The following is a 25,090-nucleotide window of genomic DNA, read 5'->3' on the forward strand; positions in this document are numbered from 1 at the left end:
TTTTTCAGTCACTGGGTATGATCATTTCGTAAATGATGAGTTAGTTCTATCCTTGGTAAATTACTTAAAATATTGGCACATTTCACGGGTGAAGTTCTTGTTATATCGGGTGTTTCAGAAATAATTGAAGGGTTACAAAAATGTATTGCAAGTATTGAACTCAAAAGAATGAAACCAGTCCAGAATAAGAGAGGAACTCAAGCAGTTTTTTTTTACCCCTACAAATGTTCAATGTGTGCACCACGGTTGACATGGCACTCGTCAATACAATAGTCTAGCTCTTGCCACAGTCGCATCAACACGAGCCTGTCGATAGTGTCTCCCTTAGGTCTGCTATATCACGCAGCATTGGTGGGACGAATACCCTGTTTTCGATGAAACATCACAAAAAGAAGTCACAAGGTGTAAGGTCCGGTGATCTAGGGAACCAAAATACTGAACAAAACACTGTGAGTGATGCGAGTGTCGCCTAGCGGCAGAAATGTGAACTCTCAGTTTAACAAAACATACACGCACGAACTGTTTTCGTTCCTCGTTCGTTCTGGACTGGTTTCATTATCATAAGCTCAGTAGTTTGCTTGCAATAAATCTTTGTAACCCGTCAATTATTTCTGAAACACCTACTACAATATGTACCCGTTGTTAGCATAATTCGTGAGGAAATAGTCATAACGTTCATCGCTTGTTTTCTTGGTTGTAAAAGCAAGAAAATACTTGAGGGCAGTTCGAATCGCTGGTGCTCACAGACACTTCACACTCTTTGGCAGTTGTTTGGTTGTTTGTCCTGACTCCACTAGTTTCAAGAAGAGCAGTTTCAGCTGCACTTCTTAAGTTCGTCGTCGTGTTCCTGTGTGGAGTCTGGCTTCCTACCTTCCGGGCTCTCTCGCAGTCGCACCTGCTTCTCGTCATTCTTTTCCACCTGTGGCTGTTGCTGCTGCTTGGCTTCTTTGCTGTGTCGCCACTTCATCCTCCTGTTTTGAAACCACACTTTCACCTGCAACGAGAACCAAAGAATGTCCTTATTCATCCTGGACGGAAGAAGATACACTTTTGACTTCATGGTCCCTGGATTCAGATGTACACAGGAAATGTGCAAGGAAACTGTTTAGCATTTAAGGCAAGAAAGAGCTCATTACTCTGAAGGAATTGGTTAGGATGACCAAGAGTTGATTGATCGGGACAAATGGAAGACATGTTGCTGCGGCAATAAACCTTCTGGTTAGAAATACCCGAGAGTTAGTTAAAGCGCATTCAAATTATTAGCAATAGATGTAATAAAATGTTACAAAAGCAATATGATGCATCATTTCACCCTAAAATATTTCCTGTTCAACATACTGAATTTTCATTTCTTCACTCATCAGGTGTTTATGCAGAAATCTTCATCTAAAGGGTGTAAGTTCGTATTTTGGGAGGGTATAAGGCTAAATTTAGAACCAAAGTAACCAGAAATTGGGCTTTTGTGAAAATTTTTAGGGGGTCGTTGTGTGTGTGTGTGTGGATAAATCACCGCCAATCATTGTTGCTGAATTTTATAACACACAGATTAATAATCATTTTCTCGTTGTACAATAAAATTAGCTGCTTTCTGTAGAAAAAATATTTATTTATTTTTTATTTTTTACGAACCATTGAAAATAATTCTTCAACTGTCTACAGTCACGAACACTTTTGGGTTGTAACGATACCGTTAAGAGTCAATGGTATTGTTACAACCCAGAAGTATCCGTGACTGTACAAGGATTTACGAAGCGAGAAGTATTGGAAACGTGTGGATTTTCCATTCTAAGAACTTCATGAACTAATTTAGTTATGTATTACAGTGTTTATTTTAGGTGACATTAACAAACATCTAAAATTACCTTTATCTAACACGCTGGCTTGAACTGAATTGTTGTTTGGACCAGTTTCTATGTAAATTTTGCAATAATAACAACAATAGTAAAATATTATTCAGAATACATAACACGAAATCAGTTTTCCTCTTTTACACGAATCTGAAGCGCGTGGTCCAATTCAGACATTTTCAGTAGATGCATATCTTGGACCCAATTATTGCACATTGATTTCGTATTATGTACGTAATTTTTCTTTTTATCTATTAAAGTGATTCAAAAGTTCTCAGATACAAACAAACCAAACGTTTATTTAAGGTAAAAAATGCATATAAACAAAATTTGTTTAGTGTTCATTATTAGGCAATAATGCTATCACTAGGTATGGTGTTGGTCTATCTCTCTCTGCCAATTGTTGAATTCTTGGCAACAGCTTTCGGCTGAAATCTGGCGGAGTGAGCCAATATTAAATCAACAACAAGAACAGCCCCGTTCGTGACCTCTTCCACTGAAGTGAAGCTCCATTCCTTGTTTGGGATGTAGGCTGAGTGTGGAGTAACTTCAAACCCCCCCCCCCCCCAAACCCCTTATCCGCTAGCTTAGCCTGAACCACTCTGGAAGTTGCGCTGAGTGTTACCGTGAAACGACAGTAACCTCTTTCGATTGATCAGTGTTAGATAGCGAGTGTGCAGAACTTCAATCATCCGATCTAAAGTGAGAATCATAGGACTTAAGACCTTCTGTAAACAAAAGCACGTGTACCCTAACAGTGTTGCAAACTTATGAAAAAAAAATAGTCCACATAGCCTACAAGGTGTAAAAACAAGGTGTAAAAACATTCCATTTGTCAACAGATGCGGAATAAGCAGTGTATCACTGAGTGATGACCTGTTGAAAGTTATTGAATGTATGTTAAAAAAAAAAAAGTTAAAAAAATGTACATCTTGCCTGGTGGCCAATTTTCAGACTGATCACCGAAGTTCCCTGGCTCGAATCCCGGCATGGGTGTTATTTGTGAGTATCCCTTCATCAATTTCATCTGACGATGACTCATTCTCGTCATCGGGATTAGCAAAAAGTGGAAGAAAAGCAACGCTAAATTAAAAAAAAAAATTAAATACAAAATTTACATCTTATCCCCCAGGAGTAAGACGGTTCCGTACCAAAGGATTAATTTTCTCTTATATTTTACTAAAAAAAACCTTGCTAGAAGAATGTGACACATTGAGATAAATTACGTTTTGAAACCGGGGTTTCTTTATTAAATTTATTTGATGTTGGAAAGTGTTATGATTTATTATTATAGATAATGAAAGTAAGCTAATACATATGATTTGATTGACTAAATTAATAATTATGCAGCAAAGGCACCAAGAGAAAATAAAACGGCAACTTAGAGAAGCATAAAAGTGGGGAAAGAAGACTGTAGAATACAGAAATATTTTGAGGCAGTCACATTTTATTGTACGCTACATATAAAATAAAATGCATATTTGGGGGTGAATTTTTAAATATTGTCACATTTTTTTTTTTCTCTTGTTGTGAGGTGTTCATTTTAAATCAACCTCCCTCACCCCACGGCCTGCCCTCCTTCACCCGCAAAAGTATTCCGGAGTGTGAGGATGTCACCATCCGGATGGTGAACACCTCTGTATTATATATAGATCGACTCCTGCGTTACACCCCCTTCGCCATCCCCGGTGGATCGTCACTGACAGTGTGAAATCACACTATCATATGCCGACAATCCACATACCACTTCCGTTTCTGTACTTGACTTAGTGAGAAGTATTGTGGTTGGCAACAACAGCCTAATAACGGATTTCTTCCGCATCATGTAGTCCGTTCTATGAAAGTACGCTAATGGAAGAAAAACGTGTAAATTACATTGGATTATACATTTTAAAATATATTTTCATTAAAGGTCTCTGTTTATAATAATAATACGTGATTATTGTATAAATTACAATCGATCACGTGAACAGCAAGAAAATAGCGCTAGTTTCGAACATGGCGACTTCCATGCCTGGAAGGTCTCCCGTGTTTTCAGAGTAGTCTTTCGGAGATACAGCCGTTTGAAAAGTGGCAGGAAGCAGGTTTATGTGACGTTGTGTCGGTGCTATCCTGAGCAAGCAGTGAAGTTGGTGTCCAAGTGTAATAGTGTGTCTGCGTCTTTGTGTTTTCGGTGTGGTGAAAGAAAGGAAAACGACCGGTCAAGTTGTGAGTCCCGCGAAAAGAACACGTTGTTGCTCGTATAAACAAGTACACCGATTTTGAGATAAGCGCAATACAATGCAAGGTGCTTTCGTATTCTTTCAATAAAAGAGCCGTCCTGTCCACTGTGGAGAAGATGTTGATAGTGATGATTGATGACGATCTCCCCAATTTTAGCAGTCGACGTTGAATCGCCTCTTGTGCCACGTTGAGTTCCTTTTTGGCAAGCAAATTTGACAGACCGTACTTTGACAGGATGATGTCTAGCGCCGAAAATGCCTCAAGTTCAAAAAGGAAGCACTGAATCAAGGTAAGAAAATACATTACTTGCATGAGACTTGCGTAAATAATGTGCGTATTATCGTCTTCTTGTTTTCTAGTGCACGAGAAACCGAGAGAAAGATAAACAATCTCTTTTTATTCGCCGGCTTATCTTTGTTTAGCTAAAACTGGCGGTATATTTGTTGCACAAAGGAGAAAACAATACTCCACATGTCAACAATGTTGGGCAATGATTTGGTGGAAATAAAACCAAAAGGCTTGAATTACTGAAACGAATCTCTCTCTCTCTCTCTCTCTCTCTCTCTCTCTCTCTCTCTTTCTTGTATAACTTTGGCGCTGTCATACTGAGAGAGGGGGGGGGGAAGGGGGATCTGTTAACCCAGTGTCAGATAAATTGAACTTTTGGCGTAGGAAAATATGTTTATTCTTGAACAAGAACAAGTATTTAATCACTTGTAGAAAATTTATTATACTTCAATGTGTAGATTATCAGTTAAAATAAGAATACGTTTTTCCATGTTACGTAAAATTAAAGGTTGCGAGTGAGCAGCATATGATGGCCGCACCATTCACGAACAGCTGGCGCGGAGTGATACGTTACTCGAAGTGAGACGGTTGTTTACAGAAGGTCGGAAGGTTCGTGATTCTTACTTTAGTTGCTGAACGTACAGGTTGTAATCCAATTCCCGCCGTCTGGATCCAGCTCCAAGGTCGTCGGACCCTCTAAATATAATCAGGTGCACACCAGGGTCTTAACCTGACCTTTCGAACCGCCGGACACCTCGTCAGGTGTTTGGATGCTGTAGCAGTTAACTGCAACGTGTGTCACCTTCCTTTCACTTCTAGAGCGGAACTGGTTCGTTCGGCTGGCGAAAGATGGTAGGATGTGAAGCACCGTACTCGGTAGACAATCTGCGAGTGCTGGACGGCGTGGACCGGTTTATATTGTTTCTAATTATAATTTAATATAATTCATCTTAAGTAATAAATTGTACCTCTCTTTTTAATTTAAATTAAAGTTTTATTCTGGCTTAAATCTCCATAATTAAATTTCCAATGACAGAAGGACTTCCAGACCACGGCTTGACCTCCAAGATGTGGTTCTTGGAAGTGTCGGAACCAATCCGCTACAGCAGATTTTCTGATCACTTCACTGCCTTCCTTGCACTCAAACCTTCTTTTTCCGATATTGGCGAAAAGTACCTCAAATTATAATATTTTCATCAACCATCCTGAAAATCAGTGATTTACCCAAGCGCTCCTAAAATTTTCTCGACTCTTAAAATTTTTCACGAAGGACCCAATTTATGATCACTTCGTCTCTAAATGTACTTTTACACTTCCCCTAAATTCGAACTTACACTCGCAGATGGGAAATTCTGGATAAACTTCTGCCGAAAACGTGATATGAAAATCACATATTTATGTCCTATTTACACCGAAGTAATAGTAGCTTATATGAATGTTGTGAAATGTTGATATATGAACCTTTGAATCAGTCCAGTAACTGTTGTCATTTTGTTGTAGATTGTGAACACTGTATTTAGTTCCTCTTCTCTTATGCACATTGCAGGGTGAGTCAAGAGTTCATTAACACCCCTTATAACATCCTAAAGGAGTTATGATGGGTACAATTGGTCATGATTGAAACAGGTTAGGCCCATGGGGAACCATAGTTGTGTGTGTCAAACCGAGGCCCGCCATTTTGTTGGCAGCCATATTGAACTCAACTCGATAATTTGAAATGGAAAGGGGGTGGGTAACATGACATATAAACTCAGGCTAGAATTTCTCGAGGCAGTGGCGAAGATTTTTCGACGAATCTTTAACCAGTAAAAAGTTATGCTCATATCTTCCACTCGTGAAATCCCTTCAATCTGTGGTCATTGTTCCCCTTTAAGTAGACGTTTCTCCTACTCAGGTGCAGCATTGTGCGTGAGCTCGGGAGGTGCGCCTGGGGTGCCTGGGCACTCCCTAATGTGCCTACATTTTTTTAAACGTAAAAAAAAACTACCTTTAAAATTATGAAAATAATACCCGTGTTAGGAAAGTAAGGAATTTCATTTGAATTTCCTTCTCCCTGGATACGTGCCTGCACATATCCTTCTCCCGAGCACATCCTTGACTGTTAATGCAACATTCTTCAACTCACAAGGCTTATTTGTTTATTTACATTTAGAAGAAGATTGCAGTCAGGGGTGTCCGCGGGGAGGGGGGGTCATGGATAGACTGGTTCCGAGTTACTTTTGCTACTATAGGAGCACCGTATTTGATCAGTTAGATGGAGAAAATGAACAATTTAGGGGCTGGGAGAGATGAAGAAAGTGTTCAGCAAAGCTAAATAGTGACTTTCAGTAAAACGATAGCAGTAGACACGCTGTCGAGATTAAATACTTTAAGGGGATAATTACATGATCTAGGGGGGGGGGGTAATGTGCTAATGGCCTTGTGGATGGGCACCCCTGCAGCAGCAGTCAAAACCGCATCCACAAGAACAAATGTAAGCCGATTTATGGAGGAGCTATGCGTCAATTTATAACGTGATAATAATATTGGTTTAATGACGACATATACTAATTCTGGTGTTGAGTAAGGTGGAAAAAGATTATTTGGACAATTTATCTTACAGTTGACCGCTGAAGCTCCATGTGGATAATAATGCAATCCATAGGCGTAGCTAGAACTTTATATTTGGGTGTGCACAAAGAAAAAAAAAGAGGTCTTGTACCTTTTTAATAGCATATTTTGCAACACAATCACTTGGCTCTTTAACTGCACTGATGTTTGTAAAGGAATATAAATTCACTAAATGCCAGTGTTGAAAATTTCTGAATATATGTAGTAGAAAAAATCAAATTGCATAGAAATTACACAAACACACACACACAAAATGTTCATAAATGTTAAAAACAAATACATCAAAATACACGTCATCTATAACAAGAGAAGTAGTTGTATTTACAATATAACCAGCACGAGAAAGTATGAACCCCCCTCAGGCAGATTTGCCTACACTTAAAACTAGCTCAACATGCCCATATGAGTTTTTGCTCAAGTGTGGAACTCTGTCTAATCCAAGATTTTTGTAAAAATGCCCTCAAAAATTTCCTGAGAAAGTATGACCCCCCTCAGATTGATTTGCCCACACTTACAAAAGTTGCATCAGCCAGATTTTTGTCCATAAACTTGTCAAAAATATGCCCTTCTTGATATTGTTTTGGATACACTTAAAACTAGGCCACCCTCACCCACATACACACCCACACCCACCCACACACATACCCACACCCACCCATATTCATACATATTTATTTCCGGTCTATTTCCGGTCCATTTCCGGCCATTTCTGTCCACTTCCGGTCCACTTCCGGTCTATTTTCGGCTATTTCTGCCCACTTCTGGTCCACTTCCGGTCCACTTCCGGTCTATTTTCGGCTATTTCTACACATTTCTGCCCACTTCCGGTCCACTTCCGGTCTATTTTCGGCCATTTCTACCCATTTCTGCCCACTTCCGGTCCACTTCCGGTCCACTTGTGGCCTATTTCTGGTTTATTTATATTGCATCATGTTTTGCAACAAATTATTATGCAATAAATTATTAGACATGTGTTGTTTTCTGATTGGTTGCTTATGACATAATGTGATGATGTGTTTTATTCTGATTGGCTTATTGTTTCAGATGTTTTCAATGCGGTCTGTGCTTAGGCTATATAAAGAAATTTTGCATTGCATATCAGCCAGTATTGTGAGAGTTGTTGAAGAGAAAGGGTGTGTTGTTGCAGTGCTGCTCATATTTTTAAACACAAAAATATTGCAGATTTGTATAAATTGAATTACAAATCTATTTGATTTAATATACAGAATTTTTGACAACCTGTCATAGGTTTATTAAGTATAGAGTTTTGATTTGAACCCCAAGAAATTTTATATAAATACCAAAGCCAAAAATATTAACACACATACACACACACACACAAATCACACTGCTGAACCCAACTGATATTTATTATTAAGCATAGAATTTTGATTTGGACCCCAGGAAATCTTATATAATAAACCAATAATAAAAATGCCAAATCAAAAACATTGTAATCAATGCAAAAAAATATATCCAGCCCCAATTGGGCTAAGCATCAAAAGATTTGTAATCCAGACAAATGCAGAACTCCCACTAAAATATGCCCCAAATGCCATAGAAAATATAGCATGGAATATTTCACATATAAACATAAAGGTACTTGCTCTGCACAGTCATCAACATTGCCCCCACAACCATCTACATCTGGTCTGAAAAGAAAGCATGAAGCACCTGTTAATGCTGGACCGGCAAAACAGCCACGCTATGAACCACCTATCCATAGCAGTTTTAATGGCCAACTTAGAGATTACCGGTTTGTATCAGAGCAAAAATGTGGTATTAAGAATTTTTTGAACAGTGTAAATCCTGATGTGCAGGCAATTCTAAATGCACAAAATGGCTCTTATAAGCTGTCCCTCAAATTGTTTACACAATATCAGAAACCAAATGGCACAAAATTTACACAGCCCCACATAACAGAAACTGTACCGGTATATTCAAATGCAAATTCAGACAAAATAATAAGCAGTTTGATAGATCAATTGAATATTAAACACTCTGAATTTGCTGGAAAAGAGTCAGGATGGAGCCTATGCGGTTCTCCACACAAGCTCTATGTTAATATTTCTGAATTCAGCCCATTACAAGGTTCTACATATTTGCCATTACCTGCCAATATTAAAAACAAAACAGCCGTGGTTAATATAAAAAATAATGATGAGAAATGCTTTTTGTGGTGTATTTTAGCTGCTTTGTATCCAGTTTCAAGGAATCCTCAGAGAATAAGTTATTATAAACAGCATGAACATGATTTTGATGAAGCAATGGAGGGTTTAGAATATCCAATGTCTGTTCAGAATATTGATAAATTTGAAAAAAGGCCAGGAATATCAATGATAAACAATTATCTATTAATGTATTTACTTGTTCTACTGGCCGTGGCAATTTTATCATGTGGCATACATACTTTACCATGGGGTCATTGTGATTTGAAAAATGGCAATCAATGCCCAATTACAGAGCATGATTTGAAATAAATAAACATGCCTATGAACTTATTTGGGTTCAAAAAACAGGCTATTATGGACCTGCCAACACCACAAGCCTCTCCTGATATAATATCTAAACTGAGTGCTTTGTTAATTATTCATCTGAACAGCATACTTACAGATGTTGATGATGAAACAGGTAAAATATTGTACATATTTAACAATAATTTAAATCATTACCAATTACCTGTAGGTGGTCAATTACAATTTATTACAACTCCTGAGGGTAATGTTAAAATTTCAGTAGGGAGAAATATTTACAGAATTAAGCACTCAAACATGATTTCTGGCACTGTTTATACTGTTTCTGCTGGTGACTGCTTATATATTGAGGTCCCTGGATCCTATGACAAGCTTATACCATTTTTTATAGAATTAAGAATTAGATATTCAATAATAAATAACCGCTAAAACAAAAATGCCTAATGATATATTTGGCCATACAAGACATGAAGATCACAGTGATGAGATTCTGATGCTTGATGTCAGAGTCAAGAAATTAAGAAGTGATTTACAAGCTTTACAAACCACACTCAATGCCAGTCTTCAATTAGAAATTACAAATTTGCAATCACAATGCATGGACCCTCTTCTTAAAATTGATTCTGAACTCAAATTGCTGCTTCAGAAATATACTGACTTGGCCACATTAGATAATTTTCAAAGTTTAGAAGAGGCTGTAGCAGCTCTTCAAGCCAAATTTAAGACCCAGGCTACCAACTCTGAGCAATTGAAACAACAATTGGAAGAGCAGATAAATAATATCCAGACACAGCTCCAAACAATTGTCAAAAGCATAAAATCACAAGAAGATTTTGATCTAGTGATTTCCACTCTAAAAGAACAGATTCAGTCACTGGAGATGCCTAATCTGGACCCCTTAAACAATGCCATAGCCGAGGTTAAAGAAAAAATTGAGACACTTGAAAATTTTATGAACAACTTGCCATCTTCTGATGCTTTGAGTGCAATAACTCGGAGTGTTGCCAATATTAAGCTGCAACTTGAAACATATGAAGATTTTGGAAAAATTCAAAGTACCATAACCCATCCTGAAGGTACAATAGCAGCAGTGCAAAGTGATTTGGCAAATGTACAAGAAACTCTAGAATCCCGCCTGCCTGGGATTGTAGATACCCTTGTTAGTGTCCAGCAACAGATCACAAAGCTTGAAAACCTCAACACTGAATCTGAGCTATCTCATTTTCATCACTTGATTGATGATATCCAAACAAAACTTGAAATTTTACAACAATCAACACCTACTCAGGCAGATATAGCCCTGCTCCAAGATGCTATGCGTGGTGTGGCTGATGCTTCTGAATTAAACAATGTGAAATTGGCACTTGAATCTTTGCAAAATACTGTGTCAAATCTGCCTACATCACAGGAACTTAAAAATATTAAGAGAGCAGTGAATCGCATATTGAAATCAGAAGATATCAAGAATATCCAGACAGAGATCAAACAACTCACTCAGACAGTGGCCATTCTACCAACCAATCAACATATTAATGAACTGCATGCCCTGTTTGAGGATATCAGAAGACAGGTCCATGATCTTACTGCTCAAAATTCAAAATTGGCAGTTGTTGAAAATTTACAGCAAATTGTAGCCAATATCAAGCAACAGCTAGGGACCATGGAATCCAATCAAGCAAATGCTTTGTCTGTTTTTGCCACCCAGCTACAAGAAATTGTGCAACAATACAAGAAACTTGCTGTGGACATAAAAATCAAGCCAGGCCATGATGATGTTGTTAGGACCATCAATGAGCACCTTGAATCTGTAACAAGCAGATTGCTTACAGCAGAAAAAGAAATAACAGGCATAATCGAGAATCCTAAACATACAGTAATTCTTGAATTGTACAGCATCCCCAACAAAGAATATGATTCACCATTTACACCAGGAGGCAAAATATATATGCTGTCCCCTGCACAATTTTATTACCAGTTTTTTGTTGGGGGCACACTTAGACCAATCAAGATCAAATATTGGCTACAACCACAGGCACACCACTACCCTACATTATCAATAACAAATGCTGATAACAAAGTGAAAATCACCAGTGTAGAATTGGAGGATTTTACAGACCCCAATACATTAGAAACAGCCTATGCTGAAGATGATGGCTCTCTGGAATTTCATATACAAATAGGGGACAAATTATATTTAGAAAATCCTGTAGTATCAGCTGCTGAACACCCTATAGTTGCAATATTCTTGTTTACATATTATGTCTAGACAAATTATTGTTGATGAATTACACAGACAAGCCAGACATAATTATAAGAGACTGCCAGTAGTCACAAAGGGCATAGATGATTTATGGCAGAGCGACTTGATTGAGATGGCAAGTGGACAGCTGAAAAACTTAGACAAAATCAACAAGGGCTACAAGTATCTACTCACTATCATAGATACATTTTCAAAATTTGCCTGGGCTGTGCCACTCAAATCCAAGACTGGAAAATGTGTTACAGAAGCCATCAGGACAATCATCAATCAGAGTGGAAGATCACCGCGCTATTTGCAAACAGATAATGGCAAAGAATTTTATAATTCTGTGTTTCAACAATTTATTAAAAGCCAGTCAATACAACATTATTCGAGTTACAGTGATCTCAAGGCCTCAATTGTAGAGAGATTCAACAGAACCTTAAAAAATCTTATGTATAAACAATTTACACTTCAAGGTAATTATAAATGGATTAATATTCTTCCAGAACTTCTACAAAAATATAACAATTCTGTCCATTCCACAATCAACATGAAACCCTCTGAAGTAACTTCATCTGATGAGCAAAAATTGATCAGCACTGTTTATTATCCTAGATACCAGCCAACAACAAGAAAAGCCAAATACAGGGTGGGTGATCAAGTAAGAATCAGCAAATATAAGCACTTATTCAAAAGAGGTTTTACAAGAAACTGGAGCACTGAATTATTTACAGTGGTTCAAGTTAAACCTGGGACCCTTAACACATATATAATAAAAGATCACCGAGGAGAAATTCTCAAAGGCAGGTTTTATGAAGAAGAACTCAGCAAAACTAAACAGCCTGGCACATATCTCATAGAGAAAATCATCCGCAGAAAAGGCAACAAGTTATTTGTCAAATGGCTAGGACTTCCAGAACACAGCTGGATCGAGGCAAACAAAGTGATAATATGAATACCTGGGATGTTATAAAGAGGCTGCCAGAACCTGAACAGCAGAATAAGAAAAATGGAAAATTGCTGCCTGATAATATTAGGTGTCTTATTGTTGGGCCATCGGCTTGTGGTAAAACTACACTAATGATTGATAATTTTTTATTGGCACCCAACTGGTTAGACTGGAAAAACAGGCACTTGTATGTCTTCTCTAAGAGCTTGGAACAATTAAAATATCAGCAGCTGATGAAGCTATATGATGGACTGGATATTGCCATTTTTGAACCAGATGTTAAGCCACTCTACGAATGTCTCGATAATTCTGTTGTTGTGTTTGATGACATTATACTGGATAATCAAAACAAGGTTAGAAATTTTTTTACACAGGGCCGGCACAAAAACATTGATTGCTTCTACCTTGCACAGACTTTTTCAAAAATACCCGAGACAATACTGATCCGAGACAACAGCAATTTTATATGTGTGTTTCATCAAGACCATACCAACCTCAAACACATACATGATGAATATGTAGGTGGGGACTTGAGCTACAATGATTTTTCCAAGATTTGCAGTAAGTGCTGGAACCAGGACAGTTATGGGTTTGTCACAATTGATATGACAAGAACACCTAATACTGGCAAATACAGAAATAAAATCAACAATTTTCTAGATATTGAAACATATATAAATAACCATGAAAAGGCCAATCATTGATGATCTTAAATTAAGAGATTATCTTGTAAAAAGATTTAAGGGATGGAAATCAGAGAACCGAGGAATTTATGAAAAACACAAACAAACAGAGCAGCCTGTTATTGATGCTATTAGTGAATTAGGTAAAAATATCAAAACTGTTACAGAGCAAAATCAAAATTTGATCACAGAGCTTGTACCTGTAGCTGCAAGAAACATATTAGATTATCCATTCACCCCACTTTCTAGTATTCATACACCTAGTCCTATTGCTCCTCGAAGAATTGAGGCTAGTCTGGATCCTATTGAATTGGGTCTTCTTGCTCAAAAATATTTAAGCACACCTAAAGACAACAAAGATGAGGTCTTTGGCTTATATGCTGACACAGAGCGTGATGGTAGCATCATACATAGAATTGGCAATTTCAGAGTAACATTTATGGGAGATGATCTGATTGTTTATTCAGAATCTCGTCTCGGAGAAAAAGGTGCTTTTGTTAAGTATCCCGGAACACCTGGATTGTGGGAACTGATGACTAGGAAAAGGCCTGGCAGCTATACAGATCAAGATTATGAACATTACAAAGAAATATTAATAAAATCAGATGCTCTATACCAGAACAATGATCCCACACAAAAAAGAGTCAAGTCTAGCAGTGGAGCAAAATACAACAATTTAATCAAGCCCATATGGTCACAGATCAAGACTGGTAGTGGAATCAAACAATACAACACCCTGCCCAAAGAATTTGTGTGGGTTGATGATGTCAGGAAACTTGTAGATAGGTTATTGGTGATAGCTGGGGAGGAAAATGCTGGCAACCACAATTTTTACAATGAAAAGGTTGGAATTATGGACATGATAAGCACCAAATTGTCTAATTTTATAGTGAATGACACTAAGGGGATTGGATATCTTATAAAAATTATTAATACTCTACCACCTAAATTTTGGAATATTTCTGAGGGTCGGGGCTTGGTTAATGACATCATAAACAAGCTGCCATTTGAACTACATATTCCAGGCTATCAGTATTGTGGTCCAGGCACAAAATTGGGCCATAGATTAAACAGAGGTGATCCTGGTGTTAACCCCCTAGATGCTGCTTGTAGAGACCATGACATAGCATACAACACACATTCTGATATTGACAAGAGACATGTTGCAGACAAGAAATTAGAAGAGGCTGCATTTGGTAGATTTGTAAGCAAAGATGCTTCTTTGAGTGAGAGAATAGCAGCATTGGGGACCACCATAGCTATGAACACCAAACAAAAACTGGGGTGGGGGTTGTGAATATGTATATATAATAAACCTACAATGAAGGCCAAGGGTGTTATGTATTAAATACCTTATGCAGGTCTTAAATCTCTTAAAACTATTGATAGTCTTTTAACCAAAAAACAGCGCAAGAAAAAAAATTCTTGTATTGCCAAGGTCCATGGTATGAAATTGTTGCTTAGTACCCCTCAATTAAAAAAATTACAACAATCTAGAAAAAAATCACATGTGGGTGGTTTCATATTTACTATCCCGGCCATCTTAGCTGCTCTCGGGGCTGTTGGGAGCTTAGCTGGGGGATCAGCTGCCATAGCAAAAACAGTAATAGATGCCAAGAAAAATAAAGCAGAATTAGATGAATTGAAGCGCCATAACCTGGCCATTGAGAAACAAGGCATGAATACGTTTAAAAAAAACAAGAGCCGCTTACAAACCAAGATATTGAAGCTTTAATCAAGCCACTGGGCATCAGAAATTTTAGAGGTGTGTACATGTCTGATTCTTTACCAGAACAACCACTCAACAAAGAGTGTGGCATAGTTAATTTGGATAAGTACAAAAATCAGGGCACTCACTGGATCTGTTATCTTAAATATTTAAAAAATGAGGCATTTGTGTTTGATACATTTGGAGGTGTTCCACCTGAAAATTTAATAAAATATCTAAATTCAGCTAATCTTTATTACAATAATGCCCGTGTTCAAAATTTCAAAGATGTTAATTGCGGACATCTGTGTTTATCTGTTCTTAGATATATGTCTCAAATAAATAAACCATCAATTGAAGATTTTCAAAAGGCCTTGTGGTATCTGAAGCATCATGGGGGTATTCCATCTCACCAGCCAAAATTCAATATTGAAACTTAGATTACATGATGACATAGTGTATCCCAAAACAATAGCTCTCAGAGCATTTTATGGCATGTACTTGATCCCTAATATTACACACCACAACAACAAAATTGCAGTTATGGATCAAAAAATTGTCATCACTCCAGGGCAATATAATCTATCCACTCTAAATGCTCAATTACCCAGAGGTATAGTTTTAACTCAAAATTCTGTCACTCACAGAGTAGAGATTGTATCTGCTACAGAAACAGTGGATCTAGGTACTATAGGAGAGCTGTTAGGCTTTGAGAACAACACAAAACTTGAACCGGCCATCAAACACACTGCTATTAATATACCTAAATTCTTAGCCATAGAGACTCTAAATATTCACTGTAATGTGGCCGAGGGTATGATCACCAAATCAAATGGCATAGGCACTCACAAACAAACTGGCATCATTGCAACATTCAAACCTAATTCTGAATTTATGGAGCCCATCATCTACACTCCATCCCCAACATTATATTTTCCTGTGTGCCATAATAGAATAGATAACATTGAGTTGATGGTCACTAATGAAAAAGAAGAATTAGTTGATTTTGCTGGAGCCACAACAACTGCAATCATAGAGATTAATATTTAAATAAAAATACATACAAAAAAAAATGGAAAATATTGAGAGTTATGAGCTACAATCATTCCCCCCAAACAGGAGGACTTTTGCAAATTTAAATCAACCCAACACAGAGATTGAGGTTGATCTTGATGTAGGGGATGGCTTTATACACCCCCACAGAGCAGATCTATACATCAAATTTGATGTTGTAAAGCTCGATGGTACAGATTATCCGGCAAATTCAAATATAAGATTGGTGGACAATTTTGTGCCACATCTGTTCTCTGAAATTGAGATCAGAAAACATGGTGTTGTTATAAACAGAGTAGATTATCCCGGCATTACCTCCACAGCTTTGGCTACACTAAAATTATCCAAAACCGAGGCTTCTTACTACAAAATAGGTGGATTTGAGGCTGGTGATAAAATTATATGTAAAAGCCACACAGTGCTGTTTCCTATGCGCCTGTTGCCAGGATTCTTCTCAGATTACAAAGATATTATGTGGAAGGGTGGTTTAAGAATTACATTTAGAAGAGCTGCCAATGATAATAATGCTTTGATGAGGTACAGTACATTAAACTCTACAGGGGGAGCTCTGCCTAATACCCTACCTGATGCGGGCAAATGCATTATTCAGACTATGGAGCTAAGAATGCCAGTTGTTGAATATGAAGCCAGTTATGCTCTTAAATACAAAGCTGATATCCTAAAAAAATCCACAGATTCCTTTACAATTTTATACATATCAATGTGTACAGAAGCCTGCCACTGGTACCTATTATGGGTTTGATGCTACAAATTCATTCTCCAGTATACAATATGACATGCCAGATTTTGTGGTGGTACTGTTTCAGACTGGAAGACACAATAATCAGGAAAAAAAATTCAAGTAAATTTGATAGCTGCAACATCAAGAACATATATCTTAAAAATGGCAGAAATGAGGTATTTCCTAGAGAAAATTATAATTTAAACATGTCCAAGGATGATTTCCTCAAATTATATGAAGCATTTACAGCATACAAAAGGGTCACTACAGGCAATACTGACATGTATTACACACCAGATGAATTCAAAGAACAGAGACCCATGTTTGTCATCAACACTTCAAAAAGGAAACAAGTTGTGGTTAATGACAGGACAAACATTAAAATTATCTGTGAATTCCACGATACACTCCCTGATGACACCATATGTAGTGTTATTCTTATAGGCGAAAAATCATATGTTTATGATGTAAGAAATGAGAGAGTCACAGAGCAATTCTAGAAGATTTCTGCATATTACATTGTTTTAGTACTAGATATGCAAGTTGAGCCTGGTGCCCAATTGAACTTAAACCGGAAGTGGACCGGAAGTAAATATGTGTGGGTGGGTGTGGGTGGCTTTTTGGCTTAATTTATGTGTAGCCAAAAAAAATATCAAGAGGGGCATATTTTTAACAAATTTATGGACAACAATCTCACAGAAGTGCCTTTTATAAGTGTAGGCAAATCAATCTGAGGGGGGTCATACTTTCACGGGAAATTCCCGAGGGCATTTTTACAAAAATCTTCGATTAGACAGGGTGCCACACTTGAGCAAAAAGCTCATATAGGCATGTTGAGCAAGTTTTAAGTGTAGGCAAATCTGCCTGAGGGGGGTTCATACTTTCTCGTGCTGGTTATATTGTAAATACAACTACTAAGAGACGTCTGTCAAACGATACAATGTTCTTAAACTCATCAATAACTTCATTTACATCAATAGACTAAGCTTTTTCCTGTTCCACAAATAGCAATAGCAGGGCTTCCAATCTATCCTGCTTCTGAGTTGCTCTTAATTTAGTTTTAACTTGGGAAAGCTTGGAGAAAGCTCTCTCACACGTGCAGCTTGTGACAATGTATAGAAGAAAGGCGCTGTAGTACAGAGTAGAAATATCTTCTTTCTCCAATGACATAAAAAATCGAAAATCTATAGACACTCGTTTCATCAGCGATAATGCACACGTTTGTACCAAGTAATGACATTTTCAACTTCTTACAAACTGCCGCTTATTTTCTCTCTTATTGAAATATCTGTCTTTAATTCTCTTTGATAAAGCAGCCCATTAGGGTGTGCCTAGGCACACCCGGCACACCCCGTAGATACGCCTATGATGCAATCTGAAATTGAAATCTTTTATTATTTTTTAGTTGCTGTCAGTGGTAGCACGATTGTCGACATTATTGTAACAGTTTTAAATAGTAACAAAGGTTTACATTGAACTGCAGTTTTGTTCTAGTTTACTCGGATTTTATAAAAACTTAAATATTGCATTTGTCTTCAAAATTGTTATTTTTCTGTCGATCTTATTTATCTTTTGTACTACTAATACACTAACTGCAATTATAATGTAACTAATTTATATTTATCTGTTTTGAGTGCAGTAAGGGAAATTGTAACTTTTCTATTTTTGTGATGTTATTTTCACGACATATTTACTCATTTATGAAAGACTATGTCGCTTGAAGTTGTGTCATGTAAATTTAAAAATCACATGTAAAATTAAAAATCACAAAGAGACATTCTGTTAACTCCACCAATTGGCATTACAATGGCTAAAATATATCAAAAACATTAATTTTCAAATCTTGATTGCATCTGAAAGTTTGAACTCTACCGTTAAACATGATATATTATAACACATGATATTAACTATAAAGTGACCAGGTAGGCATACAATATAATATTTTATGAAATAATGCTCATTAGAAAACGTGGAAAAACTGAACATACAGATTTATTTAATGAGAGGGATTCAGCTGATATTACTTGTAAAGACATAGCCTTGTATTTTATTACATTTGTTAGAGTTGGTTATTCTGTTCCAATGTTGCTTTTCAAAAATATCGTAACAATGGTAGGGAAATCTGTTCTAGAGTGATGTTAAAATTTCACCTTCATGTACGTACCTAATAGTTTCTGTGAAAAAGTAATATATGAAGTAACAACAATTAGGCTAACATTCTCTAAATAGGAAATTGAAATTCCCTTTAAGGCGCGTGACTAATCTACGCTCGAAAGCGTACAACCGCAAGAAATAATTCATCACGCGGAAAATAAACGCATGAGGCAAGAGTGGGAGTCCTAGATAAGTAATAAAATCAGGGTTTTTAAACTGTACAGCATACAATTGCGACAATATGTTGTAGGAATCGATTATATGACTTCAAAGTTATTCGAAGCATTATGTTCAAAGTACAGTTATTTTTCTGTAACCTTAATATTTAGTCCTCGTATTTAATCGTTGTGTCGGTTTATTTCATTTTGAAGCAACAGTAGCGATAAGAATGAATGATGAATCAGATGAAACTAATGAACAAACACACATAAATAAACATCCATCCCCAGACCAGGACTCGAACCATGAACCTTTGGTGGCAAGATCAGCCACCGTGGTGGCTGTTTTATCCTCGTGTAAGTACGTACATACTGTAAAATGTGAAGAAAAGAAACTGCAAATATCAGATTTCAATTACATTGTAATTTTATTTCATGTTTGGTTTGGTTCTTCGCGTGATGTCGGCTACGTTGAGATATTAATTATCTTAAATTGATACTTTTACTTTTCTTTCAACTTACTTAGTTCACTCTACTTCAGTTCTGCTATCAGTTTACTGAAGTTTAGACTGTTTTGTCTTAGGAATTCAAGCCGCTATTTTTTGTCCTTTACAAGTACCTCACATACACTGTCTTCAGACTTGCAGGTACTACAAAGTCAATTCACTCCCATTAAATGTCACTTCTCGGTTATGATAGTGTTCTACTTTCCACAAAATGAAAGGAATGCTTGTCAAAGATCTGTTTGTCTGCTTCAAGTTCAATATTGACTTAAAATTGGCCACATATCAAGATTGGGTTGCACACACAGCTGATTATTCCTAACTTAAACTAATATTTACAACCTTATTATAACAATAACAGCCTTAACTAACTATTTACAGCCCTTAACGCAACTATTCACAATACCTAACCTAACTATTTACATCTCACATCCAGGTAGATACCGCATTAAGCGGTTGAAGTCTTAATCGCGTGTAACATTATAGCACATAAACGTTGTTCACATCAGGTAGTTACAGTTTGTAGCCAGTTAAAAACATCAGAACCGAACGAAAGATATGAAGTTACGAATCACAGAATAAAATTTCGATTTCTTCTGAGTGTAAACAGCCACAATTGTGTAAGCTTTTCACGAAGCAAAGTGAGTCACGTCTTTTTCGCTTCAAGCTGCTGCTTCTTGGCAAAAATTTCCAAATCGCGTCTATTCAAGTTAGGATTTTCCAGGATAAACTCTTCTGCTGAAGTTTCTAATTCACACAACTGTTCATCAAATTTTGCAGCAATCTCATTGACAGCTGAGTGGATCTTCTGGTCAGTTCACATTCCGAACTAGCTCCAGTCCAAATCTACTTTCCTGATTTTCCTCAGACAGGAAGAGGTTTTCTCGCCCGTCTTCCTCTGCAAAGATTCCTCTAATTTTGTACTTACTTCGTTTAATTTCCACTTGAGGAAAACTTTTTTGCATTTTGAAACGGAGACTTTAGTTTCTGAATAGTCTGCTCCACTTCTTCTCCAGACCTTCGGCACGTTTCCCTTCTTCAATGTAGATTTAACAGATTTGTTGGAAACTGAACCTTTAGATTATATACAGTTTTATACAAGATATTTCTCTCTCTCTATTACATTTTACACATTCCATAATTATATGTTGTGCATCTGCACTTTCCCAGCCACATTCACAATTCTTTTTGTTCGTTATTCCAATTCTGGATAAATGTTGCCTAGTAGTCAAATGACCAGATCTCTGTCTATTAATTAAAACAATTACATTTCTTGTACCACTGACAAGATGAAACCATGGTTTGTGTGGTTTGAATTCAGCAAATGGTTTGTATGATTCTCCAACTGTTACAAGTTCATTTCGACACGAATCAAACCATTCATTCAAAATTATCTTCTTTACTCTAGGGAGAAGATCAGTATAATACACTTGCGTGCAAAGAAATAGACCCACTTCACACTTTTACCAAGTTTTATTTAGTCAATTTGACCTTTACGTCGTAGGATAACTGTTGTTATTCTTGTACTTATGTTTTAAATCAGGGGTGTGTAGTTGTAACAACCAACAGCGACTGGGAAATTATGCGTAAAATATTTTTTTTTCTGAAAAACATTTTATGTCAAAAGTATGAGGTGGGTCTATATCTTTGCACGCAAGTGTATAATAATATGTCCGTAATATTTGGAAGGCACGTTGTTTTTCATCAGCATGGGAATTGCTTGTAATGCTTCAATCAACTGAGCATGGACATGTACAAGCTTCCATGCAACGAGTTTCAACAATCGCAATCCCGACTAATGCTTTTGACAATTGAAAAGTGGAGCTGATAAATGTATTGTTATATCGGACATTTTAATGCACAATTATTCACGTCTCTGCACTGGGAGAAATGCTAGATCGATGGATTTATGGCTTCTACCGTAATTTTTAGCAGCGTCATTAGGATCGAAATTTACAATATTATCATTTCAGTGTTAGTGTTACTTCTAGTTACAGTTTACTCGAGAAATGCGATCTTTCCATATGAATGAATATATTGTCTATTTCGGTATATCTACACGAAAGCCAGAACTCAACCAAAGAGAAGAAACTGTATGTATTATTTTGTGTGGTTGAGATTTTGATATCTCGAGCTTCCTATGCCGCAGCCTCTGAACTGGCCACTTGATCATGGCCGTATATAAGGGAAGGGCTTAACAGGTTCAAAGCCCTGCCATTGGTTTAGTGAACATTTTGCACTAATTGCATAATAAAAGAAGTGGCATCTTAAAATTGGTCAAGACACTTCATTCATAGAAGCGCTCACGGGGAGAGGGGGTGCCAGGTGTATATAGGAACCTGCTAATGTGTTCTTTAAAAAAATTTCAAATGTAGAAACTAACATTAAAATAATGAAATTAGTATCCTTGTTTTAAAAAAAGTAAGGAATTCCGTTTAATTTGAGATGACTCTCCCTCTCCCTACAACAATGTGACAAGTAATAATAGTATAATCACGTAGTAAAGATGAAGTTTTCACTTTGTAAATCGCACAGAGCTCCTCCACAAATAGACCCGCACTTACCCGGTGGAGGCACATAGTGGTTCGGATCCCACTTTAACTGCAGGTCCATTCTCGATTAGCCTTACTGTGCAGTGGTGGCGATTAGGGGGGGGGCGAGGGGGGCAGTTTCCTCTCCCCGATTTTGGATTGATTTCGTGTTTTAAGTCCACTTTATTCACATTAAGGCTAATCGAGACTGGACCTACAGTTTGAAGTGGGAACCGAACCACTATGTGCCTCCACCGGGAACCGAACCCGGGACCCCTTGATTACAAGACGACGACGCTAGCCCCTCCCTGACTTTTCGCCACTTTTGCCCCCGCACTATGCTAAACCTTATCTGAAAAGGGGAAAATATACTGTCTTTGTCCCCCCCTCCCAGTTTTGTCACCTTGCCCACACCCCCGGTTTTGGAACCCAATCGCCGCCACTGTTATTGTGCATAAAGTGGACTTAAAACATCAACTCAACAACAGCAGCAACCTTCTTGTCAGTTCACAAGGCTTATTTCTCTCTTATATTTTAAACATGACATGAAGATTGCAGTAGCAATCGAAACCTCACCCACTAGAAGAACAAAAAATGATTTATTGAGGAGCTCTGTAAAACTTTAGAAAGTGACAATAATAGTGGTTTAATAACGGCAAATAGTAAAACCACTGAAGTTCAAAGTGGATAATAATACAATCTGAAAATTGATATTTTAAATATATTTTAGCCACTCTTGAGTGCTCTTATATGTAACGTCGTGATAACGTAAAAGAACAATTGGTTTTAACTATGAAGTAGACAAGTACAGTCACAGTCACTTCTGGGTGACTAACGATTCCATTGAAAGCAAATGTAGCGAGTCATTACAACCCGGAAGTGTCCATGACTGTACAATCTTCTTTCATCGTATGATGCATTTGGTGCATTTGAAAACGTGGAAAAAATGACCCTACAGATTTATTTAATGAGAGTAATTCAGCTGATATTGCTTGTAGAGAAAGAGCCTCTTATTGTATTACATTTGTCAGAGTTGGTTGATTTTCAGTTGTTTACTTTCATTATTTCATAATTGGCAGAGAGAGAACTAAATATGTGCTTACAGGTAAAAACCAAGTGTTAGGTAGTAATAAAAAAATAATTACTGATAACAACTCGTTGGAATCAGTTTCCAAATTCAAGTACTTAGGAATAATACTAACAATGAAAATTATATTAAAGAAGAAATAAAAGCAGACTTAATTCAGGAAATGTGTGTTACTTTTATCTTCATAAACATTTATCTCCTTGTATAATATCTAAAAAAACAAAAGTTAAAATATACAAAACCGTAATTTTGCCTGTATTATTTATTATATGGATGTGAAACTTGGTTCCTTACATTAAAGAGGAACATAAATTAAGAGAATTTGAAAATAAAATGCTTAGGAAAATATTTGGACTTGAAAGGAATGCGGAGACAGCCGAGTGAAGAAGGTTACATAATTTAGAACTTCACAATTTGTATTGATGTTCAGGTACAATTAGAATAATTAAATGAAGAAGACTTAGGTGGGCAGGCCTTGTGGCACGAATGGAAAGGGACAGAAGAGTTTACAGGATTCTTGTTGGGCAACCTGGTGGTAAGTGACCTGTAGGAAGGCCAGGCCAAGACGAACATTAAGATGGACCTAAAGGAGATCGGTAGGGTGGAAAAGATTGGATTGATCTTGCCCAGGATAGGAAGGGACAGATGGAAATCTTGTGTTGCTGCATCCATAAGGCTAGAGAGTTAGTTACTTAGTTAATTTCATTATTTTAGAAATATAAATATCGTCGCAATGATAGCAAAACTTGTGTAATCAATAGTCAGACACTATAATGCTAAAATTTCATGTTCATATACCTTATAGTTTTCTTGTGAAGATGGAACATGAAGTTACGACAATTAGGCTAATATTCTCCAGGCAGCCAATTGAAACAACCCTTAAGGCACCCCAAATAAATTACGAACTCGTATACGCGTTTGGGTATGACAGTATCACAAACAAAAACTATGCGTTCTCTCAGATTGCCAGTATCACGTATATTTTGTGCATATGCCATTGCCTTCAAATGTTCGCAAAGGTAAAGCCCAAACGTATCATATCCGAAGAACGTGTAGGACATTGAACAGGTCCCCGACTGGCAGTTTATCTACAGGGAAATTTATCATGAAGAAACTGTCTCACAATGTCCCTATAGTGTGGTGGTGCTCCGCCCTGTTGAAAAACTAAGAAAAGTATCTTATTCCGTAAGCAAGGAATAAAAACACCTGTTCACTTAACAAATTCACGTAGTCCTCAGCCTTGATGAAGAATGGAACAACCAATCGCGTCCTCCACACCACACCATTAACTCACCAGCGGCAATCATTCGGCTGAGATCTGTCCAACGTGGGTTACTAGATGACAAGTATAGCATATTCTGCTTATTTAACTTCATCATGAACATAAAAATTAGCCTCCTCACTGTGAAGCACTTTTCATTCCAAAGGAAGAGTTACACTGTAATTTTTCGAGACAACCATACACAATACTCCCTCTGTCCCATAATTATAGTCCGGTATGCCAAAATGGTGACTTTTTATTTATGTTCTTTTGGATAGTTGATCGGCCAATTTGTACTGATCCTTGAGTAATAACGTTGTATGATTCATTCCCGTGTTTCATTTTCTTCTTCTGTATTCACCAATGTCACAGTTTGCATATCGGACAATTATTATGGGACAACAAACAAAAGTGTACCGGACAATAATTATAGGACAGAGGGAGTATTCAACTATTCGGGGATGTCGCTGATTGAAATCACGTGCAATGGCACGTGAACTTCTCTCCTCAGACATCAGTACGTGGGGTTAGAGGCATTTTAATGTTTTTTCTGACACCTCAAAAAGAAGAAAATGGT

At 37.1% G+C, this 25,090-nt stretch overlaps 1 protein-coding gene across 1 annotated transcript in view; it reads right to left on the bottom strand.

The window, feature by feature from the left end:
• Positions 1–325: 325 nt before the first annotated feature.
• Positions 326–25,090, bottom strand: part of LOC145978662 (H2.0-like homeobox protein) — an 86,380-nt gene continuing 61,615 nt past the window's right edge. Inside the window, exon 4 of the mRNA XM_083111424.1 lies at positions 326–994. Within this exon, the coding sequence (XP_082967550.1) occupies positions 815–994 (180 nt within the window). The 3' untranslated portion in view covers positions 326–814. The remainder of the gene's footprint in view (positions 995–25,090) is intronic.

This window comes from Lepisma saccharinum, chromosome 25, assembly GCF_977018435.1.
Source record: "Lepisma saccharinum chromosome 25, izLepSacc3.1, whole genome shotgun sequence".
NCBI lineage: Eukaryota > Metazoa > Arthropoda > Insecta > Zygentoma > Lepismatidae > Lepisma > Lepisma saccharinum.